General features: G+C 36.7%; 2 protein-coding genes across 2 annotated transcripts in view; one reads left to right on the top strand and one right to left on the bottom strand.

Annotated features, from left to right (window-relative positions):
• The window catches only part of LOC117993314 (muscle calcium channel subunit alpha-1-like), a 63534-nt gene extending 49389 nt beyond the window's left edge, over positions 1-14145 (top strand). Inside the window, exons 38-50 of the mRNA XM_069506686.1 lie at positions 370-467; positions 786-874; positions 967-1107; positions 1707-1872; positions 3930-4086; positions 4348-4438; positions 4676-4760; positions 5925-6026; positions 8691-8731; positions 9548-9624; positions 10520-10626; positions 11271-11331; positions 12331-14145. Of these exons, the coding sequence (XP_069362787.1) occupies positions 370-467; positions 786-874; positions 967-1107; positions 1707-1872; positions 3930-4086; positions 4348-4438; positions 4676-4760; positions 5925-6026; positions 8691-8731; positions 9548-9624; positions 10520-10626; positions 11271-11331; positions 12331-12399 (1284 nt within the window). The 3' untranslated portion in view covers positions 12400-14145. The remainder of the gene's footprint in view (positions 1-369; positions 468-785; positions 875-966; positions 1108-1706; positions 1873-3929; positions 4087-4347; positions 4439-4675; positions 4761-5924; positions 6027-8690; positions 8732-9547; positions 9625-10519; positions 10627-11270; positions 11332-12330) is intronic.
• Positions 14146-15017: 872 nt separating this feature from the next.
• Positions 15018-19246, bottom strand: LOC117993317 (uncharacterized). Its single transcript, XM_034981103.2, has 4 exons — positions 19007-19246; positions 18007-18173; positions 16860-17015; positions 15018-15716 (listed from the first exon to the last, which is right to left on the bottom strand). The coding sequence occupies exons 1-4, from the start codon at positions 19106-19108 to the stop codon at positions 15704-15706; spliced, it is 438 nt and encodes a 145-aa protein (XP_034836994.1). The 5' UTR covers positions 19109-19246; the 3' UTR covers positions 15018-15703.
• Positions 19247-20002: the final 756 nt, after the last annotated feature.

Raw genomic sequence — 20002 nt, 5'->3', positions numbered from 1 at the left:
TCTGGTCTGGTGGGAGGCTTCGGCCGTGGGTGGTTACCACCCTACCGGCAAAGCCGTGCCGCCAAGCGATTTAGCGTTCCGGCACGATGCTGTGTAGAAACCAAAGGGGCATGAGTTTATTAAAAACTGCCATACCCCTTCCAGGTTAGCCCGCTATCATCTTAGACTGCATCATCACTTACCACCAGGTGAGATTGCAGTCAAGGGCTAACTTGTATCTGAATAAAAAAAAAAAAATACAAACTTTCTATCAATCACCGTCAAGGCTTGGCTCAAGCATCAATCAGGTTCCTAGACGGCCAATCATGCTTGATTCAAGCTTTTGATCTTCTAGTCTTCTTTAGGCATTAAAGTCTGTTGCCTTTTCAGATCATCAACTTATTCGTAGCTGTCATCATGGATAACTTCGACTATCTGACTAGAGACTGGTCCATACTCGGACCACATCATTTAGATGAGTTTGTGAGGTAAAGTGCCTTTGAAAACGTGTGTTGATGAATTCACGCAATTTTAAACTTGATATTTCAAATCAGGCTAGATCTTGTACACTTCTATCAAACATTGAGGAAAATCTTTATAGTCCGGGAAAAATTTAAATAATTAGTTCAAATATAGGACTTTAGTGGTACAAAAATAAACACTGTTTTGAGATATCTTGGCCATTTTTGAGTATACTGTACAAGATCTAGACGAAAGTCTATACCTTCTTGAACCATCTCTTTTGGATTAATACCATTATAATGTATTTACATCAAATTTTTCTTAAGCAATACTGGTATTTTCAGATTATGGAGTGAATACGATCCTGATGCTAAAGGGAAGATCAAACATTTGGATGTTGTAACACTTTTACGAAAAATAAGTCCTCCATTAGGTACGCTACAAATAGCCCTTTACTAACATATCGCACCATTAAAATTGTAGAGACCTAATTCAAAATTCAAAAAAATATTTCCTTTTTGTAAGGTTTCGGCAAGCTATGTCCTCATCGGACGGCTTGCAAAAGGCTGGTGTCTATGAATATGCCGCTAAACTCCGATGGCACTGTCAACTTCAATGCCACGCTATTTGCAGTGGTACGGACGCAGCTGCAAATCAAAACTACAGGTAAATTTAGGTTTAAAGAAACTTTATTTCACAAAAAGAACAACGTTCACTTAGATGAGAACTTTGTAAATGTTGTAGAAAATACTATCGCAGAGAAAATATAATAATTTACAAAGATGGTCCCAAGTTGTATTTGACAGTGCTTTTTTAATCTTTAAATTTGGAAAATAATTTTTCTTCAAATATATCTTTTAGCAAGCCATTATAGTGGTGATCCCTCAAACTGTATAATTTTCGTATCATAATCTTAGTCCTAGCTTTAGTTAATTGTAGTTGGTGTTTATGTACGTTGTTGTTTTCTTGTTTTTAAGCTTAATAGTTCTCCTTATCATTCTTTTTCGCATAATTTTAAACGTTTTTTAATGATAGACTTAAAATAATATTTGTTCCAATTCAACGTACCCATATTAGCAATTTTTTTTTTTTTTTTTTTTTTTTAATTCTAATTCTAAATTAGCCTGTACTATCCCACGTCTGGGCAAAGGCCTCCCTCCGATCCTTCCACCATTTCCTATTCCGTGCCTCTTCAGGCCACGTACCTAACTGTAAACTTATTAACTTTTTCATTAGAATAACATCATATTATATTTATAATACAGGAGTAATAGACGAATGCAACACGGAGCTGCGTGCAATAATCAAGAAGATCTGGAAGCGAACGTCACAGAAACTTCTAGACCAAGTGGTCCCACCGCCTGGAGATCCGAATGAGATCACCGTTGGGAAGTTCTACGCTACCTTCCTTATACAGGACTACTTTAGAAGGTATGCTCTCTTTCTACTGATTTACTTCTGTGTTTCTTATTATATTCTTACTAGCTTATCCCCGCGACTTCGTCCGCGTGGACTACTTAAATTTGAAACCCTTACTTTACAGATTGAATTTTCAAAAATCCTTTCTTAGAGGATGTCTACGTTATAAAATCCAGTCCGATCCGCCCAGTAGTTTGAGGTGGCGTCAGTCAGTCAGCTTTTCCTTTTTATATATTTAGATCTATCTTAATTGTTTATAATATATTCTTTCAACATTGAATATTGAATTGTTAAGATTTAATTTTATCCCTTGTTATAATACTATTGGTATTTTTTGTATTACAATTTATTATTATCAACACATTTTCTAGAGATTCTTATAGGTTTTTATAATCTGATTTTGAGTATTTTACGTATTTTAGTATTGTATTACTCAGTATTGCTTTTATCAACTGCAGATCAGTATGTTTTGGTGTATTTGATGTTTTGGCTGGACGTACTATAAATGTTGAGTATGCAAATACTATAACTGTATTTTTGATTATTTTATGAGTATCGCCAGCAAAGTAGTATATGTAATTGTAAAGATAGTTCACTTAGTTATTCCTAATCATGTAAACAAATGCTTCTTTTCTAATACAGAAAAAGGTCATTTATAACATAATTATACTTAATTATTACATAATTGTAATCTTAACACTAACAGCCGCACTCAGAGTCGCTAATCGTTACTTAAGATTGAGTCAAAACGAGACAGATTTATGTGAGAGATATAGCTCTGTCTCGTTTTAACTAAACTTAAGTAACAATTAAGCTACTCGGAGTGCGGGAGTTAAGTCTAGTAAAACTTTGCGATTTATCTTTTCTTCATATTGGTTCTAAAATATTTTACCAGGACTTGCTTCAATATGTATTTTCATTTGTTAACAGTTTGTAATTTCTAAGTGAACTTCTATAGTAGTTAGTTTATGTCCAGTATCAGTAGTCGTACCTCGTATTTAGTACTAATATTCAAAATTAACATTATTATTTCTATTTTTATAGGAACCATGCGTAAGTCCACATTCAACTATTAAGCAACCATTTTTGAAGAACGCTGTATTTTTACGCTTGCTTAATTCTTGGCCTACACTTATGACGTTTTTAAGCCAAGAATTTTGCTTTTAAAGATTTTTACCCCCTTTTCCACGTTTCATAGATTTTGATACTTTTTATGAGTTCTTAAAATCTTACAAATGTCATTGAAATCGTAGTTTTTGATCCATTTTAAACGTTGTTTGTTTATTATATTAAAATTTATATTATACAAATTATACACTCATTAAAACTAAAATCCTTTTCTTTCAACTATTTTATCGTTATCAATAATGCTTCTTGGTAAACTATAAATATTTTGGTGTTATTTCATAGATTTAAAATTTTAAGTAAAAGTCCTGATATCTGTTTGATTTTAAACATCCTTTTTTAATTTACAGCCTTTTGCATTCCTTTTATAAAATGATTCAATCATTCGTTTTAATTCCAAAGCATGTTTTCTCTATGTAATAACAATTCTGTTTGTGCCTACAATTGCTTTCAAAACTGCACTTTTTACAATTTCTGTTTCCATGTGCAATTTCCACATACCTACAATTCTTTTAACTTTATAATGAGCTATGATTTTGTTATTATGCGCACGCTTTTTATGATTGTAAGTAATATGCGTTTAAAACTAATCATGTGATGCATAGCTTACCTTTGTAAAAAATATTTAAACTTTCTTAACATGGAGATGACATACTTTTGGGAGTTAAGAGTGATTTAGATTTTACTAATTTTTCGTTTCATAGTGAGTGAGAGTGATTTTGAAAATTTAGGATTTTGGTTATTCATGTTTTGTGCTTATACTCAATTTTGTAAGTAATATGCAGAATATGATACTACAAATTGCTAAAATAGATTTGTTGTTTTTATTCAAAATTTAACCAAAATCTTTCAAACAAAATTGAATGAACATTTTTAAGCACGGATTTTTCTAGCGCATGACAGATAAGTATAGAGAAAATATAAATAGTAATACCAATAATCAGGTTCCGCAAGAAGAAAGAGCAAGAGGCAATGAAGAACAACCAGATGACGCTGCAGGCTGGTCTCCGGACGTTGCATGAAGCTGGCCCAGAGTTGAAGAGAGCTATATCTGGGAATCTTGACGAAGTGGTTACTGAAATGGTGGAGCCTGCTCATAGGGTAAGTAAGTTAGGAGTAACAAGCAGATAATATTGCAAGCTGATCTGCGGACGTTGCATGAAGCTGGCCCAGAGTTGAAGAGAGCTATATCTGGGAATCTTGAGGATTACTTAGCTCTACAGGATACTCCGGACATGATCCTCTCCATTACTTATTGAAACCCCGTCTTCAAACGAGGCCCATTATTTATTAATACGGGGCTTTTTTAGTTTAAAACTGTTTTCGGAGAAGTAAAAAACTCAATTTTTTGTCTTCTTCCAGCGCAATCACACATTGTTCGGCGCTGTGTGGACAAGTATCAAAAAAGGTCGCGAAAGTTTCTACCGTCCTCCCGCACAGAAGAAACCAAAAGGTGGGTAGAAATAACATTAAATTGTATGGGTCTTGCAATCCACAAACACGCCTGAACTTTACTTGTGGTTACCTCGTATACACGGACATTGCGTAAGTGTGCGTGCCTGTCGGACCAATCAGTCGCGAGCAACCGCTCACAAACGCACACATTTACTATAATTTAAACTCGAGCAGGAGCATGTATTGTGTTTTGACTTTTTTATACCAGACTCTATTTTTTTACTCTTGTTCCCAGGTCCAATAAAGAATAGTCAATCTTTGAGTGTAATGATGCAAAGAGAACTTGGCATGGATGGAAAACTTCCACCTGAAGATAATGTGTAAGTCTAAATATATAAAAGGAAAAGATGACTGACTGACTGACTGATCTATCAACGCACAGCTCAAACTACTGGACGAATCGGGTTGAAATTTGACATGCAGATAGCTATTATGACGTAGGCATCCGATAAGAAAAGATTTTTGAAAATTCAACTCCTAAGGGGGTGAAATAGGGGATTTAAATTTCTATAAAGGATGTTATCATAAGAAAGCTCAGAGTCACTCAGCGGGCGATGGAGAGAACTATGTTTTGAGTTTCTTTACGTGATCAAATCTGAAATGAGGAGATCCGTAGGAGAACCAAAATAACCGCAATATCTCAAAGGGTTGCGAAGCTGAAATGGCAATGGACAGGGCACATGGTTTGAAAAACCGATAGGCTTTGGGGTCCCAAGGTGCTGGAATGGCGACTTCGCACCGGAAGACGCAGCGTTGGAAGACCCCTGACCGAATCTTGGTGGCCAGACGACATCAAACGAGTCGCAGGGAGCCGCTGGTATCAGGCGAGACCGTTGCGTGTGGAAGTCCCTTCAAGAGACTTATGTCCAGCAGTGGACATCTATGGATAATGATGAAGTATTCATTTTCTCCTTCTATTATGTACTAGCTGATGCCCGCGACTTCGTACGCGTGTATTTAGGTTTTAAAATTCCCGTGGGAACTCTGTGATTTTCCGGGATAAAAAGTAGCCTATGTCACTCTCCAGGCCCACGTCGATCCGTTGCTCCGTTGCGACGTAATTGAAGAACAAACCAACAAACTACTTAACACACTTTCGCATTTACAATAAGAGTAGTGATAGATTTCCTTCAAGTTCACTTCAATGAAGCTGTGGTAGCCTAGTGGTTAGGTCGTCCGCCTTCCAATCGGAGGTCGGGGGTTCGATCCCGGGCACGCACCTCTAACTATTCGCAGTTATGTGCGTTTTTAAGTAATTAAAATATCACTTGCTTTAACGGTGAAGGAAAACATCGTGAGGAAACCTGCATGCCTGAGAGTTCTCCATAATGTTCTCAAAGGTGTGTGAAGTCTGCCAATCCGCACTTGGCCAGCGTGGTAGACTAGGGCTTCCTTCCCTTCTCACTCTGAGAGGAGATCCGTGCTCTGTAGTGAGCCGGCGATGGGTTGATCATGTCACTTCAGTAAAATAATTTAATTATTAGTAGCAAGCAAGACGACGGCAATCAGAGTTCGGACGACGAAGAGATCGCGATGCAGCCGCTACTGCACGGCAAGGACTCCGAGAGGATATTCAAGGCGATCGAGTGAGTGACTAGCTTTATAATATCCATTACTATAACCCTATCCGCGGAAAGAAGTTAGTATTTACGTAGTCCCATACAAATGATAGAGGCTAAAATGTCAATGGATGCTAACCATTTTGAGGTACCAACTAATCACAAACGAAATTATGTTTAATGTTTATTTTTCACACATGCATTTTACATTAACAACTTATTACAAACTTATTTACCTCATTTGAACTTGATTTACAGTAACAAATGGGAATGATGATCCTGCAGAAGAATGAACTGTGTTGCAGTGATCATCGCCCTCATACAATATGACAGTATCCTAAATGACTAACAGTACTAAGTAAAATTTGTTACAAAAACTTGAAGATTATTAATTTTGAATACATCAATCAAATCTAATTGAATTTCGAATGTTTTTTGTAATCATGTTCGAATTGAATTTAGAATGTTTTTGAAAACATGTTTATGATTGGTTGGTGTCTCAAAATGGTTAACACCCAATGAGATTTTTGTCTCTATCATTTGTATGGGATTACGTAACAGAGAGAGCGCTATACTAACTTCTTTCCGCGGATAGGGTTTATAGGTCTACCGCTTGACTGAGGCTCATGGGGTAGGGTGTGGGTTGAGGCAAGGTGAAAGTGACGTTGAATTCCATTGAAATAAAATGCTCAAGAAATGAAATATGTGGCCCGAAAAATATCAGCCAAAAAGTTTATTTCAAATTACTCTTTTTAGACTTATTGCTTAGGTTTTAAGTTTTATTTTAGAATAAATATTTTTTCTGTCATTTAAAAATTTCGAATATTTTAAATTTATTGTCGATGACAAGAGGTCTGTTAAGAATAAAAGCTAATGGACGGTCAGTGTTTGTAATGCAGTCACTTACCGGATCCGGGAACGCGCTCCGATGATGGGGGCCCCCAAGATGCGCTGGCAAGGTGCAGGGTTGATGATCTGGTCCACGATTGCTGAATTTCGCGTCTATAAAGCGATTTTTTTGACGATAGCCGTTAGAGGCTTGTTTCTCGTGCGTCACGGTTCGCGCGGAGCGTTCGCGGTATGTGTGTCAACGTCAACTTCGACTGACAGCTGTAGTGTTGCCGTTTTAGGTTATCCGTACCATTTTAGAAGTGGCCACATTTTAAACCCTGACTGATTTTAATGAAATTATAAGAATTTGGAAAAAGGCAGCTGTTTTGTGCTAGAATTTATAAAACTATCAAAAGTACGGAACAAGGTCTTAAATATAAATATTTTGCAATCGTTATTAAACTTTATGTTCTAGTAGGTTTACAATAAACTGAAGTTGTTGATATTATGACTCTTTTCTACATTTCGTAATAAGAAACATGTTTCTTATAGATGTGTGTATGTGTGCAAACTGGACCACTTAAGCGATGTCAATTCGTTTGTGAGCCCTCGTCTATACCTACTATTATAAGTCAATTTTGAATTCCTTGATGTTTACGTCAACTGCCACCCTTCCGCAATCTTCGCCTTTTTTTTTAATTTCGCTGGGAAATGCTTTTACGCATCCTCCCCGGAAGAAACGCAGCTGACCACGTTTCTTTCGGGGCGGTATGTGAGACTCACTGTAAACCCAGAATACCCGCTAAAACCCAGCGGACCCGTCAACGCCATGTTGAGGCGGCACAGGAACGCAGTTTGCATGCTACTATGCCGTCTCAGCGGTACAGCTACCTCACAGGGCTTCCCTACCAGGATGCCCCCGCTTTCCTCCCCGCAATCTTCGCCCTACCTCACGACTAGTCTCAATGAAACGGCTGAAAATGCTGAAATAATTACAGCGAGATGGGAACCAAGAGGAAGGACGTACTCGTAATATGATTGAAAGTTGTATTCGATCGATTGAAACACGAGTAATGTACAGTACGCGGCAGAAAGTAATGCACATCGGCCTTTAGAATGACATTTCGGCTTTGTAGACCGTTGTTCCTGTCACTGATACGTACCTATATGACGTTTTGTCGGTCTCAACGACAGAGACAGTAGCTCTACAAATTCATTTGCTGCCGCGTTCTGTAACAAGTAGTATAACATTGAGCTGTTGTTTTTTTAATGTATTTAGTCAATAATAAATTATAACACTTACATATTTCTTAATAATTCATGATTATTTATTTAAATTAAATATATTTTGTTAGAATTCAAACATATTAAAAATATAATATTTATTACGTATTATTATTGTATTTCTGTACCTATATCGTTGTTGTCCCTTGTCTTTCATTTCAGTCACATCATGGCACATTAAAATTTAAAAATAATAATATTGGAAATATCTTTATATTGATGCCGTTATAATCTATAGAATATAGTAGGTGTGTTTGGTTGAGTTTAGAACTTGACAATACTAAGTGCATGTAGTAGTTATGTTATAGTATATTTTTCGTATATTATTTGTTATATTTTTAGCTGCTAACCATCTGTAAACTATAACAATATTATAAATACCAACATCTTTTATCAAACAAACAAATAAATAGCCCATAAAAAATTATACAATCAATTAAAATGTTGAAAAACAATTCAATTATTTTTGATTAAAGAAAAAATATTAAATTAGTATTTTTTTACTAAGACATTTTATAATAATGAGACTTTTCTGGCATCAGCATAAAGATAGTTAAATAATATTAACATTTCCAGACAAACGTCCAACGATTTAATGCAGAGTATGAGAAAGAACTGTAAGTTAGTTTTAGTGTGTTGTGAATGTGTATTTCTTTTAATTAATTTTATTTTATTTTATTTGATGTAAATAGTTTTATATTATGTTTCTTTTATAGATTTCTCTCAAAGTAATGTATCTACGATTTTTTTATTGATCAATTATTATTAAACTAACAAACCTTTTTAGCACATTATTACCACGTATGTTTATATTTTATTTTTTTAGAATTTTGCACTTTCTTGTTTCTAATATTTGTGTTTTCATAACATGGAGCATGAAGCTTCTTATTAAAATGCTTTTTAAATAGCAACATTAATTAATGTACATTATTTTGTAGTGACGTTGTGGTATTAAATATGGAATGTTTTCAATCTTTTAAAATATCTTTTTCATCATACTTGAATTTTGTTTTTATAAAACATCATAGAACTTGAAATTTATTTTTACAAATCTTATTTATATTTGACACCAAACACCTAAAATAATTAATTATTTACTTATTAATTTTTTTTTGTATTTTTCTGTAAAAAAAGAATTTCATGATTTTCCACTTAATATAATTTTATTTTATTTATTTTATTTTTATTTTTCTTGTACCAAAATTGTAGTTACACAGTAGTAATAAATTAAGTTACATTGGAAATGCTTATCTCTCTTTTAGTAGTTTGTACAGTAAATTCCATCAATACTACAGTATTATTTCCAAGATTTATACCTGATTTATGTATCTGATACTAATTGGATATATATATATATATACTATCCTATACTATACTATATATATATATAGTATAGGATTTGACAAGTGATATCGCTTATAATAATTTTCCAGATCGTGACAGGACGCCGAGACAGAACCACAACGTGCCTTACTGTGTAGAGAATCCAGCAGAGAACCTTATTACTCGTGTAAGTATGAAATCCAATCCAATCCATCAGCCTGTTTGCGTCCACTGCTGGACATAGGCCTTTCCAAGAGCGCGCCACCACACACGATCCTCCCCCTTCCACCTTCTTAAGGTCGTCGTTAAGTCCAGCGGGTAGGAGGTCGCCCCACACTGCGCTTACTGGTACGCGGTCTCCATTCCAGAACACGTCTGCCCCATCGGCCGTCAGTTCTGCGACAGACATGACCTGCCGGCTGCCCATGAATGTATGAAAGTTTAGTCTTAATAAAAAAGTTTAGTCGTACTAAAATAGTACGCGACAGATTGAAATGGCAATCGGGAAGGGAACGCCCCGCACACCTGCACAGCCCCCGTGCTAACCCGGTGCGGGCGAGCGCTGGTGACTTGTGGGTGTGCGGGCCGCGGGGCGTTCCCCCGCCTCATACCCCGATTAAGCACCTAATATTTTTTTGGAAAACTAGGCACTTTTTTTAATAAAAAAAATATCTTGAAACAAACTCGAATTTGTGAGAAACATTAGTAGCGAATAGAGGGTGACAACCGCGCCGCTGTTCTTTGACAGAGCAGGACAGAGTGACGTAGCGAGGTACTACTACTGGTTCGCGAATATTTCCTGGGCCATTTATAAATGTCTGCAATCTACATGCATTCATTTAATACCCACTTTCCGCCTTCCTAATGTTATTTATTGCTTCGTCGGATATTTTTATTTGATAGTCAAGTTAGTCCTTGACTCCAAAGTTACATCTAGAAAGTGATGGACTCATAGTAAGTATGGATGGACTCATAATATAGAAGGGGTTTACATAGGTATGTGAAGTCGATTGGCCAGCGTGGCTATGGCTGCATCACGGCCACGATGGGTTGATGATGATGATGTTATTTGATTGTCTCAGGTTCTGATGGAGCAAGGGCTGGGCAAGTATTGTGACCGCGAGTTCGTGGCGAGCACGGCGCGCGAGATGCAGGAGGCGCTCGACCTCACGCAGGAGGAAATGGACACGTGAGATATTCGTACATTGTCTTAGGTTCTGACGGAGCAAGGCCTGGGCAAGAACTGTGACAACGAGTACGTGCCGAGCACGGCGCGTGAAATACAGGAGGCGCTTGAGGCAATGGAATTGAAATGGAATGGAAACAACAACCAATCACAAACATGTTTTCAAAAACATTCGAAATTCAATTTGAAAACATTTCGTTTGTGATTGGTTAGCGCCAACTGAGATTTTTGACTTTCTCTGTCGTTTGTGTGGGAGTAACAGAGAGAGCGCTACACTAACTACTTTCCGCAGATAGAGTATTGTGCTTTAATGGATGGATTTACAGCAAGAGCACATGAGTAGATGCAAGTGTTAGACGAACCAGTCCACATGCGTCGACCAGATATTTTTAATTTCCACTAATATTTTTTTTCCTTAAATCTCAACTAAAACTAAAATAAATTAAATTAAATCTAAAACCTCATCGAGACCACCGCAGCGAGGCATTGTACCCAAGGTGCTGGCAGCATTGCCCCTTTGGATGGCCAAACTATAACTTACTTAATTCTTTGAACAACGTAGCTGCCAGCTGTCGGGGCCCCGGTTGACTCGATAACCCTTTTCGAAATTTCCTCAAAAAGATCTCTAATATTATATTATTTTTCAGCGCTGCCAATCAAATTATATTACAAGAGCGACAAATGAACGCGTACAGACATGCAGATATGGTAAGTACGTAGTTTATAGCTAAAATCAAAGTCAAAGTCAAATCTTTCTTCGCGAGCGAGCGCGGGTGACGTGCGGGACGCGGGTGTCCTTCCGCTTCATACGCCGATCGTCATCTCGACCTTTTGGCACTTGAATGACATTGACAGGGGGGCGCTGTTGGAGAACAAAAGCAAACAAGAACAAAGGGGACACTTCACGGCAACGGTAGTTCCGATTTTCGCCACGCGCCACGATAGCCTTGTCGCATTGTACATAAATTGTGTTACTTTAGCTACCACAGACTCTTGCTACATGCAATAAACTTGTGATTTATCAACTATTCTGTAAACATAGTACTCTGTTTATATCCCGCAAATTGCTATTGCCCTGGAACCATGTCTCATTAACATCGAAATGGCGTCCATTTGACGTATATTTAAGTAAAAATCATCTTAACGAAGTAGTACCTAGGTACATAAAATTTCTTTGGTAAAAATATACCATTAGCTCCAAACTTCAGTCTAGTGCTGACGTCACTAAAATGGCAGCCACGCGCATTAACTATTTTGCGGGACTTATACTCAATGACATGCTTTAGAATGTCATTGCTTATACTAAAGACATTGATAATAATAATTAAATAAAGAATCAAATTTTATTATCAGTGGTTAACAAATAAACTATTAATAAACTTAAATCTAAAAAAACAACATTAAATTAAAACTAAAATAAATTAAATTAAATCCAAAACCTCATCGAGACCACCGCAGCGAGGCATTGTACCCAAGATGCTGGCAGCATTACCCCTTTGGATGGCCAAACTAATTCTTTGACCAAGGTAGCTGCCAGCTCTCGGGTCCCCGGTTGACTCGATAACTCTTTTCGCAATTTCTTCAACATATTAAAATTAAATTACATAATATTCATTTTTGTAATGGTTCTATCCCGACATTTTCACAGAAAATCTACGGCGCGCGTGGACATTGGCTACGCTTTAATGTTGTTTTTTTTATTTTCAGGAAAGTATATTGTCAAGGCAGTACCACCCTTTCCATCAGCCACCTGTCCAGTCTCCAAGAATGAAATAACGGGATAATTTGTGTTTTTTTGGTTCCCTATTCCCACCTGTATGGTTGACAACCATACGGGTTTGTACCCTTTTTGGGTTTTTGCGCGCTTCGGCCTTGAGGCAAGAAGCGGGAAGAATTTTGTGGATTATTTAGTTTGTTTATCAAAAATCAGTTTTGTGAAAAGATTTTTTTAAATTTAAAAGTCAAGTCTAAATCCAATGAGTCCTCAAAAAAGTTCAGATTTAGTTTGGTGTAAAAATTAAATCTATAACATAAAAATGAATCACTAAATGTGTTGCTCATCGCAAATCTCGAGAACCGCTGAGCCGATTTCGCAAATTTATTTTTTATAATATTCCTTGAAGTACGAGGATAGTTCTTACGGAGAGAAAAATTTAATTCAACCTCCACTCAATTTTCTTAACTCCACCCGAGCGCAGCCGGGGCGGGTCAGCTAGTTCAAAATTTTTTAAATAAAAAAATCACAAAACTGGTTTTCGATTTTCGTAGTTTAGAATTTAAATTTAGGTAAAAGAATGAGAATTTTGCAGTTCCAATTTTAGTCTGTAAATTAATATAAATTTGTGTCTTTATTTCATGTGCTATATAATATTTATGGAAATGTTTTGTATTTTACTGAGTCTATTTGTTTGTTAATTATTTTTGTTAAAAAAACGCAATATAAATTGCTAAGGAAAGGACTTCATTAAATAAAGTGCTTCGATAATTTTTAAAATGTGACCAAAATTTTATTGCAATGTAATTTTATCAATAAATATGCCTAGTTACTTATTAAAAAAATATATATATTTTTTGTTTAAATTATTATAATTTTAGATTCTTTTATGTAATCATTTTATAACTTTATTTGAGTGTATATAAAAAGTAAGATCTTTTCGTCTTGGAAATGTCAAGATCACTTTATCACGTAAATTAAAAAAAATGTTTTTGTTTTTGTTCGAAGTTAATTAAATACTTTATATAATAAATTATCGTGCTATTACATGCGCTGCTTTGCGTAAATTACTACTTGTATTTTGCATTTTTCGCAAACATGGCTTTTATTATTTTAATATAAATATATATAAAATACTTATAAGAAAAGGGTATTTGATAAAATCTATTCGTATGTTTGAATAGGAAATATATAACTTAAGACATTTTTATATAAATTATCTCTAATAGTATTTTTAGACCATACTTTATAAAAAAAATTAAAAAATAAATAGTGTGTGTGGCTATGTGCCTTAAATATTTGAAATGTGAGATAGCAAATTACCAATAATATAGAATAAAATCATAATTATATTAAAATATTTAAAAAATGTGCCAAACTTAATCAAACGTAAAAAAATCCGCTTGAAATATGAAAATAGTAAAAAACTGAAATGAAGTTTTAAAATCTTTTATAACATAATATTTCGTTATATATATTTACAATTCTCTTGAACATTTTAAAGGGTTTTCAATTTTTATTTCCACTTTCCTACTAAAGAATTTTTATAGTTGCGTTATAATAATTTTATGTTATGAAATATATTATAACTTTTCCAAAATTGTAGCCGAATTTGTGTTCTTGCCAAGATTTATGTCTATCTAGTTGTTAGAATAAAATGTATTTATGAATTATTATTAGTTTAATTCTAGTCAACTGCCACTTGCTTGTTTCCATAATTTGTATGAAATTTTTTATGTATTAAGATAAATAAATATATTTGAATGTTGTATTTTGTATGGAATATACTAAAATTGTTATCGCCAATAAATTTTTCAAAAATAATCCGTTTCATTTTAATACGGCCGATTCTCTTGTACACAATCTCTAAACTAAATTAACAGGTCAAAATCTAGTGTTATCCTTTTCCGCAAGCAACATTATGAAAGGGATAGCAATAGATTTAGACGTGCCATTTTAGTTTAGTTTAGAGATTATGTAAAACGGAATTTGCCACAATTTTGGGGCCGATTCTCTAGTACACAATCTCTAAACTAAACTAAATTAACAGGTCTAAATCTAGTGCTTTCCTTTTCCGCAAGCAACATTATGAAAGGGATAGCAATAGATTTAGACGTGATATTTTAGTTTAGTTTAGAGATTGTGTACAAAGGAATTAGCCACATTATCTTAGATGCCTATTTTATTTTTGATATTACTCTGAGACAGGAATCGAACCTACTTCCTGTTCAGACGTAGTTGAAAATATATTATTAGGCTTTCATATCTAACTGTTGATGCCACTATGCCTAACCTTCACGCAAGTGCCAACAACAATTGTACAAAGTTCCAACTCAATTGGATGAATGATGCGCGAATGCATAGGTAACGAAAGTACAAGTAAATATTATTTTTATATAAAGAGAAGTGTGCAATAAACAAAGGGATAACATGCGTGTGCGTGTGTGTGTGTGTGTGTGACGATCATGACGTACGAATTGAAAATCCTACGTAACGTCGTATACCTACCAATTCCGGAGCTCACCAAATTTCGAAAAGAAGAATCATGAAATTCGTTGCGCGCACACAAAGGGTTATAAAAATCAAACAGCTTAGTTTTAAAATCTTTTATGTATCCGTTACAGACATTTTTAAAAACTTTCTTTCTTTACAATTCCTCTTTGGAAATACATAAAGGTATTCCAGCACCTTTACCCATATCTTCAGTAATTTCACTTTTCAATTCAGCTAGCGTAACTTCAGTATCAATTGTTTTCACATCCTCAATCATTTTAGAAACACCTCCATCCTCAACATCATCCCAAAGCAAAGAGAAGGTCTTTCTTATTTCTGTGAAGTTAGCTGCCAGTTCCGAAACGCTCGAAGAATTAATACAGCTAGCAAAATCATTACTAACATTGTTATACTGATCTTTAATCAATGGATTCATATTTGAAATTATAAGAGGAAAAACATGACTGTTCGTTTGATTCGAATTTTTATCTTTGTTATTAAAATGTACATTTTCATTTGTATTGCTATTTTTATTTAAATCTATATTATTGCTTTTATCTTCGTTAATTTCAAAATTATAATGCGATTTACTAAACCATTCCCTCATAATACTATCTTCATCCAAAGGTTTATTTGCTTCAGTAGTCATATCAATGATTTCGTCTTGCAAACGATTAATTAAACTTTCCAAATCTGATATTTGTTTATCTATATCATGAGAGGGTTCCATATCAGGTCCTTTATATGGCGACTCTATGGTCAATCTTCTAGTATTCATGAATTCTTCTTTGGACTGCCTATTAGTTTCCGTTCGGAACTTCTCTATTAACGCACCAAGGTCCGAGCTAAAACTTTTGTTGATCCTGTCCATGTTCATAATCTATACCTGGAAAAAGTACCTAATATAGGTATCTTTTGGTAAATTTTTCTATAACTATGTTTTATGGTATAATTTATCTGATATACCTACCTACCTGATTACCTTTTATACCTACTTGATTGGGAAAACTAAAATGCGAGTTTGCTCATTTGGATAAAGGATCGAACAGACAAAAGCATATTTATGAATAGGAAAATGCCTTGTTGCACGTCTTACAGGCGTATCTATAGAGCGTACTTCGACTGCTCAGTACCCGTAGTACAAGATTTTACGTCTCACCAAACCAAACCAAATTCGAGAGTCGAAATACTTCCACGTTACAGTAGACTGGATCTTAAATGCCTTGTTTTAAAGCTCAAGTTTGTCTACACTACTACAGCCAGCGCTCCAAGCGGAAACATTGCGAAATTAAAATCAGTGGCATTGAATATTTGACTTCAATTCAAGGCTGTTTAGGTCCATTTTACTGTAACGCGGAAGTATTTCGACTCTCGAATTTGGTTTCGTTTGGTGAGACGTAAAATCTTGTACTACGGGTACTGACTTAAGACATTGTTAAAACGAGACAGCGTTATATTGCTGGCATAAATATATCTCGTTTTAACTGAATTTTCTATAGATACACCTGTAAGATATAGCTAAAGTGATGTAGTTAATGATAAACTGCCTGGAAGGGCTCTAAGGGAAGGTTGTCAAAAATTATCAACGGTGAGACGACGACTAACTTTTAGTTCGCGGCAGATAAACATGGCAATAGGGGTGGGGATGTCCCGCACACCCACATACAGTAGCGTGCAGGTCATAGAGGCATAAATGCACTGCTTACCTCAGTTGTAAGCTATTTATCATTATGACCATATTTTTCATTATGACCTGCCAGTAAACAGGTTCCTACCTAACTAATGCCTACCCTGGCTTCAAACACTGTGCACACCACTGCCCACATAGCACCCACACTAACCCGGTGCGGGATAGCACGGGTGAAGTCGCCTCCGCCTCATATCCCAATTGTAATGTTGACTTGTCGTGAACTATATGGGCAGTTGCAGCAGCAAAACTGTCGCAGTAGCGAGTATGTAGTTGGGACAGTTTTGTCGCAGGCTATGAGCGAGTGTGTGAGTGCGACGGGCGAGTAATTGCCCGCAATACCTTTTCATTCTTTCTTTACACTCTTCTAGTTTAGCTCTCTTCTGCTGCAGCTCGCAAAGGTTGGGTTCGGGGGGAGGTGGGAGAGGCGGTGGAGGCTCACAGCCCGGCCAGGGGAGGTCGGGGTGCGCCGCTTTAAGGTCTCGTATTTTGTCACACCTGTGTAAGAGTGCAAATAACATGGGTGACGTTCGGCCGAGTTTCACGGCAGCCAATCTCCGAGATTAGCCAACATTATCAGTACCCTTATTATAAATGCGAAAGTGTTTGTTGGTTTGTCCTTCAATCACGTCGCAACGGTGCAACGGATTGACGTGATTTTTTGCATGGGTAGATAAAGACCTGGAGAGTGACATAGGCTACTTTTTATTCCGGAAAATCAAGGAGTTACCACGGGATTTTTAAAGACCTAATTCCACGCGGATGAAGTCGCGGGCATCAGCTAGTATTGCATAAGTGTGTACGCAAACACAGGTGCACTCTCTATTCCCTCTCGTAGCCCTATGGTTCGGAAGCCCGACACGACCGGAGAGAGACCAAGCGCAGGACCGACGGCATTACGTACTCTCCAAAGCACGGGGGTGAAACACCGCCGTCTTTCCTAACTCCGAGCTAGTAGGTATTTAGAATTACTTAACAGAAAAATCCAATACCTAATAATTTTTTGGCCCGACCCGGGAATCGAACCCAAGAACTCGTATCTACTAAAAAGTAGATATATGTATACCTACTAAAAACTTCATTGGCTGGACGGACATAGACAGGAGGTGCACTACCACTAGGCTATCACGGCTCTTATACTTATCATCATCATCATCATCATGATTAAACCATCACCGGCTCACTACAGAGCACGGGTCTCCTCTCAGAGTGAGAAGGGTTTTGGCAATAGTCTACCACGCTGGCCATATGCTGATTGGTAGACTTCACACACCTTTGAGAACATTATGGAAACTCTCGCCTGAGAGTTCACGATGTTTTCCTTTATTTAATTACTTAAAACGCACATAACTCCGAAAAGTTAGAGGTGCGTGCCCGGGATCGAACCCCCGACCTCCGATTAGAAGGCGGACGTCCTAACCACTAGGCCATCACAGCTTATAAAACTTATGCAACTTATAAAAGTTTATAAATAAGGTAATCGTCACACCTAGCCTGCCCAGTCTGTTCTCTCTCAACGGTGCAGACCACGGGCTGGTTTGTTACAACTTTAGCTGGCAGATTCTTTATCTTCTCGATGCACAGGCAGGCAGGCAGGCGATGGCAGGATGGCGGCGCTGGGGGCGGCTCAACTATCACAGGTTTCACGGGGCATATCTTGAAATCGTAAAATTTATATTAGGCACATCGATATAAATGACAAGATATGGTCAAGCGAACCAAATTTTTCACGGTTTTGGAACCAAATGAATCAGCGCCACCTCTTGACCAATGAGTCGGTGCCATTTTGCTTGTTCATTGGTGCGTAAATGTCAATTATGCACCAATACAACCTTAGTGACGTCTGGATTTCAAACGGGTCATTCATTACTGACCTAGACTCACTGGACTCAAGACGAAAGAGGGCTCTTCTAATACACTACTACCTATTATTAAACAATAAGGTGGATAATCCGGACACATTGTCGCGGTGTGCGTTGGCGGTACGGTTGCCGGATAAACTACTCCGGTCGTGTCGGAAGACGTGGCCTTTCTTCGCGCTAAAGTCATTCCGCACGCGGTATGCTGAAAGTGCGCCAACTTTCCGCGCACTTTCCATGCTAAATGAGCTGATTGCTCAGCACCAGAGCCTAGACGTGTTCAATACAAATATAAATAAATTTATTTCATGTATAGATCACTAAGACTTATAAGAACCTTTGTGTATATTTTGTTCGAATAGTATAAGTTATTAGTCATAAGTCTAACATGTAATGCGCTTTGGCACTAGCTGTAAGCATATCAAGCATCTATAATAAAAAAAAAAAAAAAAAAAAAAAATTAGTATCTAAGAGGTGGCGCTGATTTATTTAGTTCCAAAACCGTGAAAAATTTTGTTCGCTTGACCATATCTTGTCATTTATATCGATGATTATAGATGTCGATATTGCATCACACAAGTCCCAGGGAGCTGTTGGCGACAAGAGACGTACGTCCAGCTGTGGGCTTACCTTTACACCAGCTTTGATCTTTTGCCGGATCCTCTGTTCCTTACAAGGGTCTGGTGGCGGTGGTGGTGGAGGAGGCTCGACGGTGCATTTCTTAGTCTTCATTCTTTCCTCAGGTCAACATGATAGACAAGTTTTTGAAGCGGCTGATTTTTACTAAAAGTTCGCATTTTTGTAATGAAAATACGGAAAATTTTCAATGAGATGATAATTGAAAAGAAACATCGATGAAAAGAAAAACCTGTCTAAACTTCTGTCATAATAAATGTTAAAATCAAAGCAAAGAGTATAATAATCACTACGTTTTAAAATATTTTGAACTTTTTGGTTTACTTTTTTACTTAAAGAAGGTTTTGTGCCTTTGATGGCTTTAAAGTTGTATGGATCTACTCGTATACTCCCCTAATGCTCCCAAACTTATGGGCAGATTACACCTACCGAGTACAGTGGCGAGTCAGTGTCCTCGGCCGAGTACTCGGTTGGTATAAACACTTTAACGAGTGCAATTTCGCCGCCCATAATGGGCAGATTACACCTACCGAGTAGTGAAGCGAGACAGCAAAATCTCACTCGGCCGAGACAGTGGTGGCTGAGAAATTGCGGCGAAATTGCACTCGTTAAAGCCAGACTTGCGCACCGAAGGGTCCCGTATTTCTTCGTTATTTTCGACATTCGTATTTTCGACAGTCTTCTGTAGGTACTTCGACATTTTCAACAGTCGCATTTTTTCGACATTTTGGACTTTTCACGGCCCAACAGTTAAACGGATTTTGATGAAATTTGGTACAGAGTTAGCTTACGACCCGGGGAAGGACATAAGGCTGCTTTTTATCCCGGAAAATCAAAGAGTTCCCACGGGATTTTTAAAAACCCAAACCCACGTGTCACAAAGTCACGGGCATAATCTAGTACTTAATATTAAAGGCGTAAGCGACGCAGTAAGTAGAATCCACCTTACTGACGACGATGCAACATGAATTACTGCTTGAATTTTTAGGT

The sequence above is a fragment of the Maniola hyperantus genome, chromosome 23, assembly GCF_902806685.2.
Source record: "Maniola hyperantus chromosome 23, iAphHyp1.2, whole genome shotgun sequence".
Lineage (NCBI taxonomy): Eukaryota > Metazoa > Arthropoda > Insecta > Lepidoptera > Nymphalidae > Maniola > Maniola hyperantus.
The sequence above is the reverse complement of the archived record's forward strand: the minus strand, read 5'-3'. Positions and strand labels throughout refer to the sequence as shown.

What these genes read in the sequence shown, in the direction of transcription:
- LOC117993317 (XM_034981103.2), bottom strand. Translation starts at nt 19,108, where the DNA reads ATGAAGACTAAGAAATGCACCGTCGAGCCTCCTCCACCACCACCGCCA. An exon ending in AGATCAAAGCTGGTGTAAAG is followed by an intron (nt 18,174 to 19,006) that starts GTAAGCCCACAG and finishes TACGATTTCAAG; the next exon opens with ATATGCCCCGTGAAACCTGT. An exon ending in GAACAGACTGGGCAGGCTAG is followed by an intron (nt 17,016 to 18,006) that starts GTGTGACGATTA and finishes ACTCTTACACAG; the next exon opens with GTGTGACAAAATACGAGACC.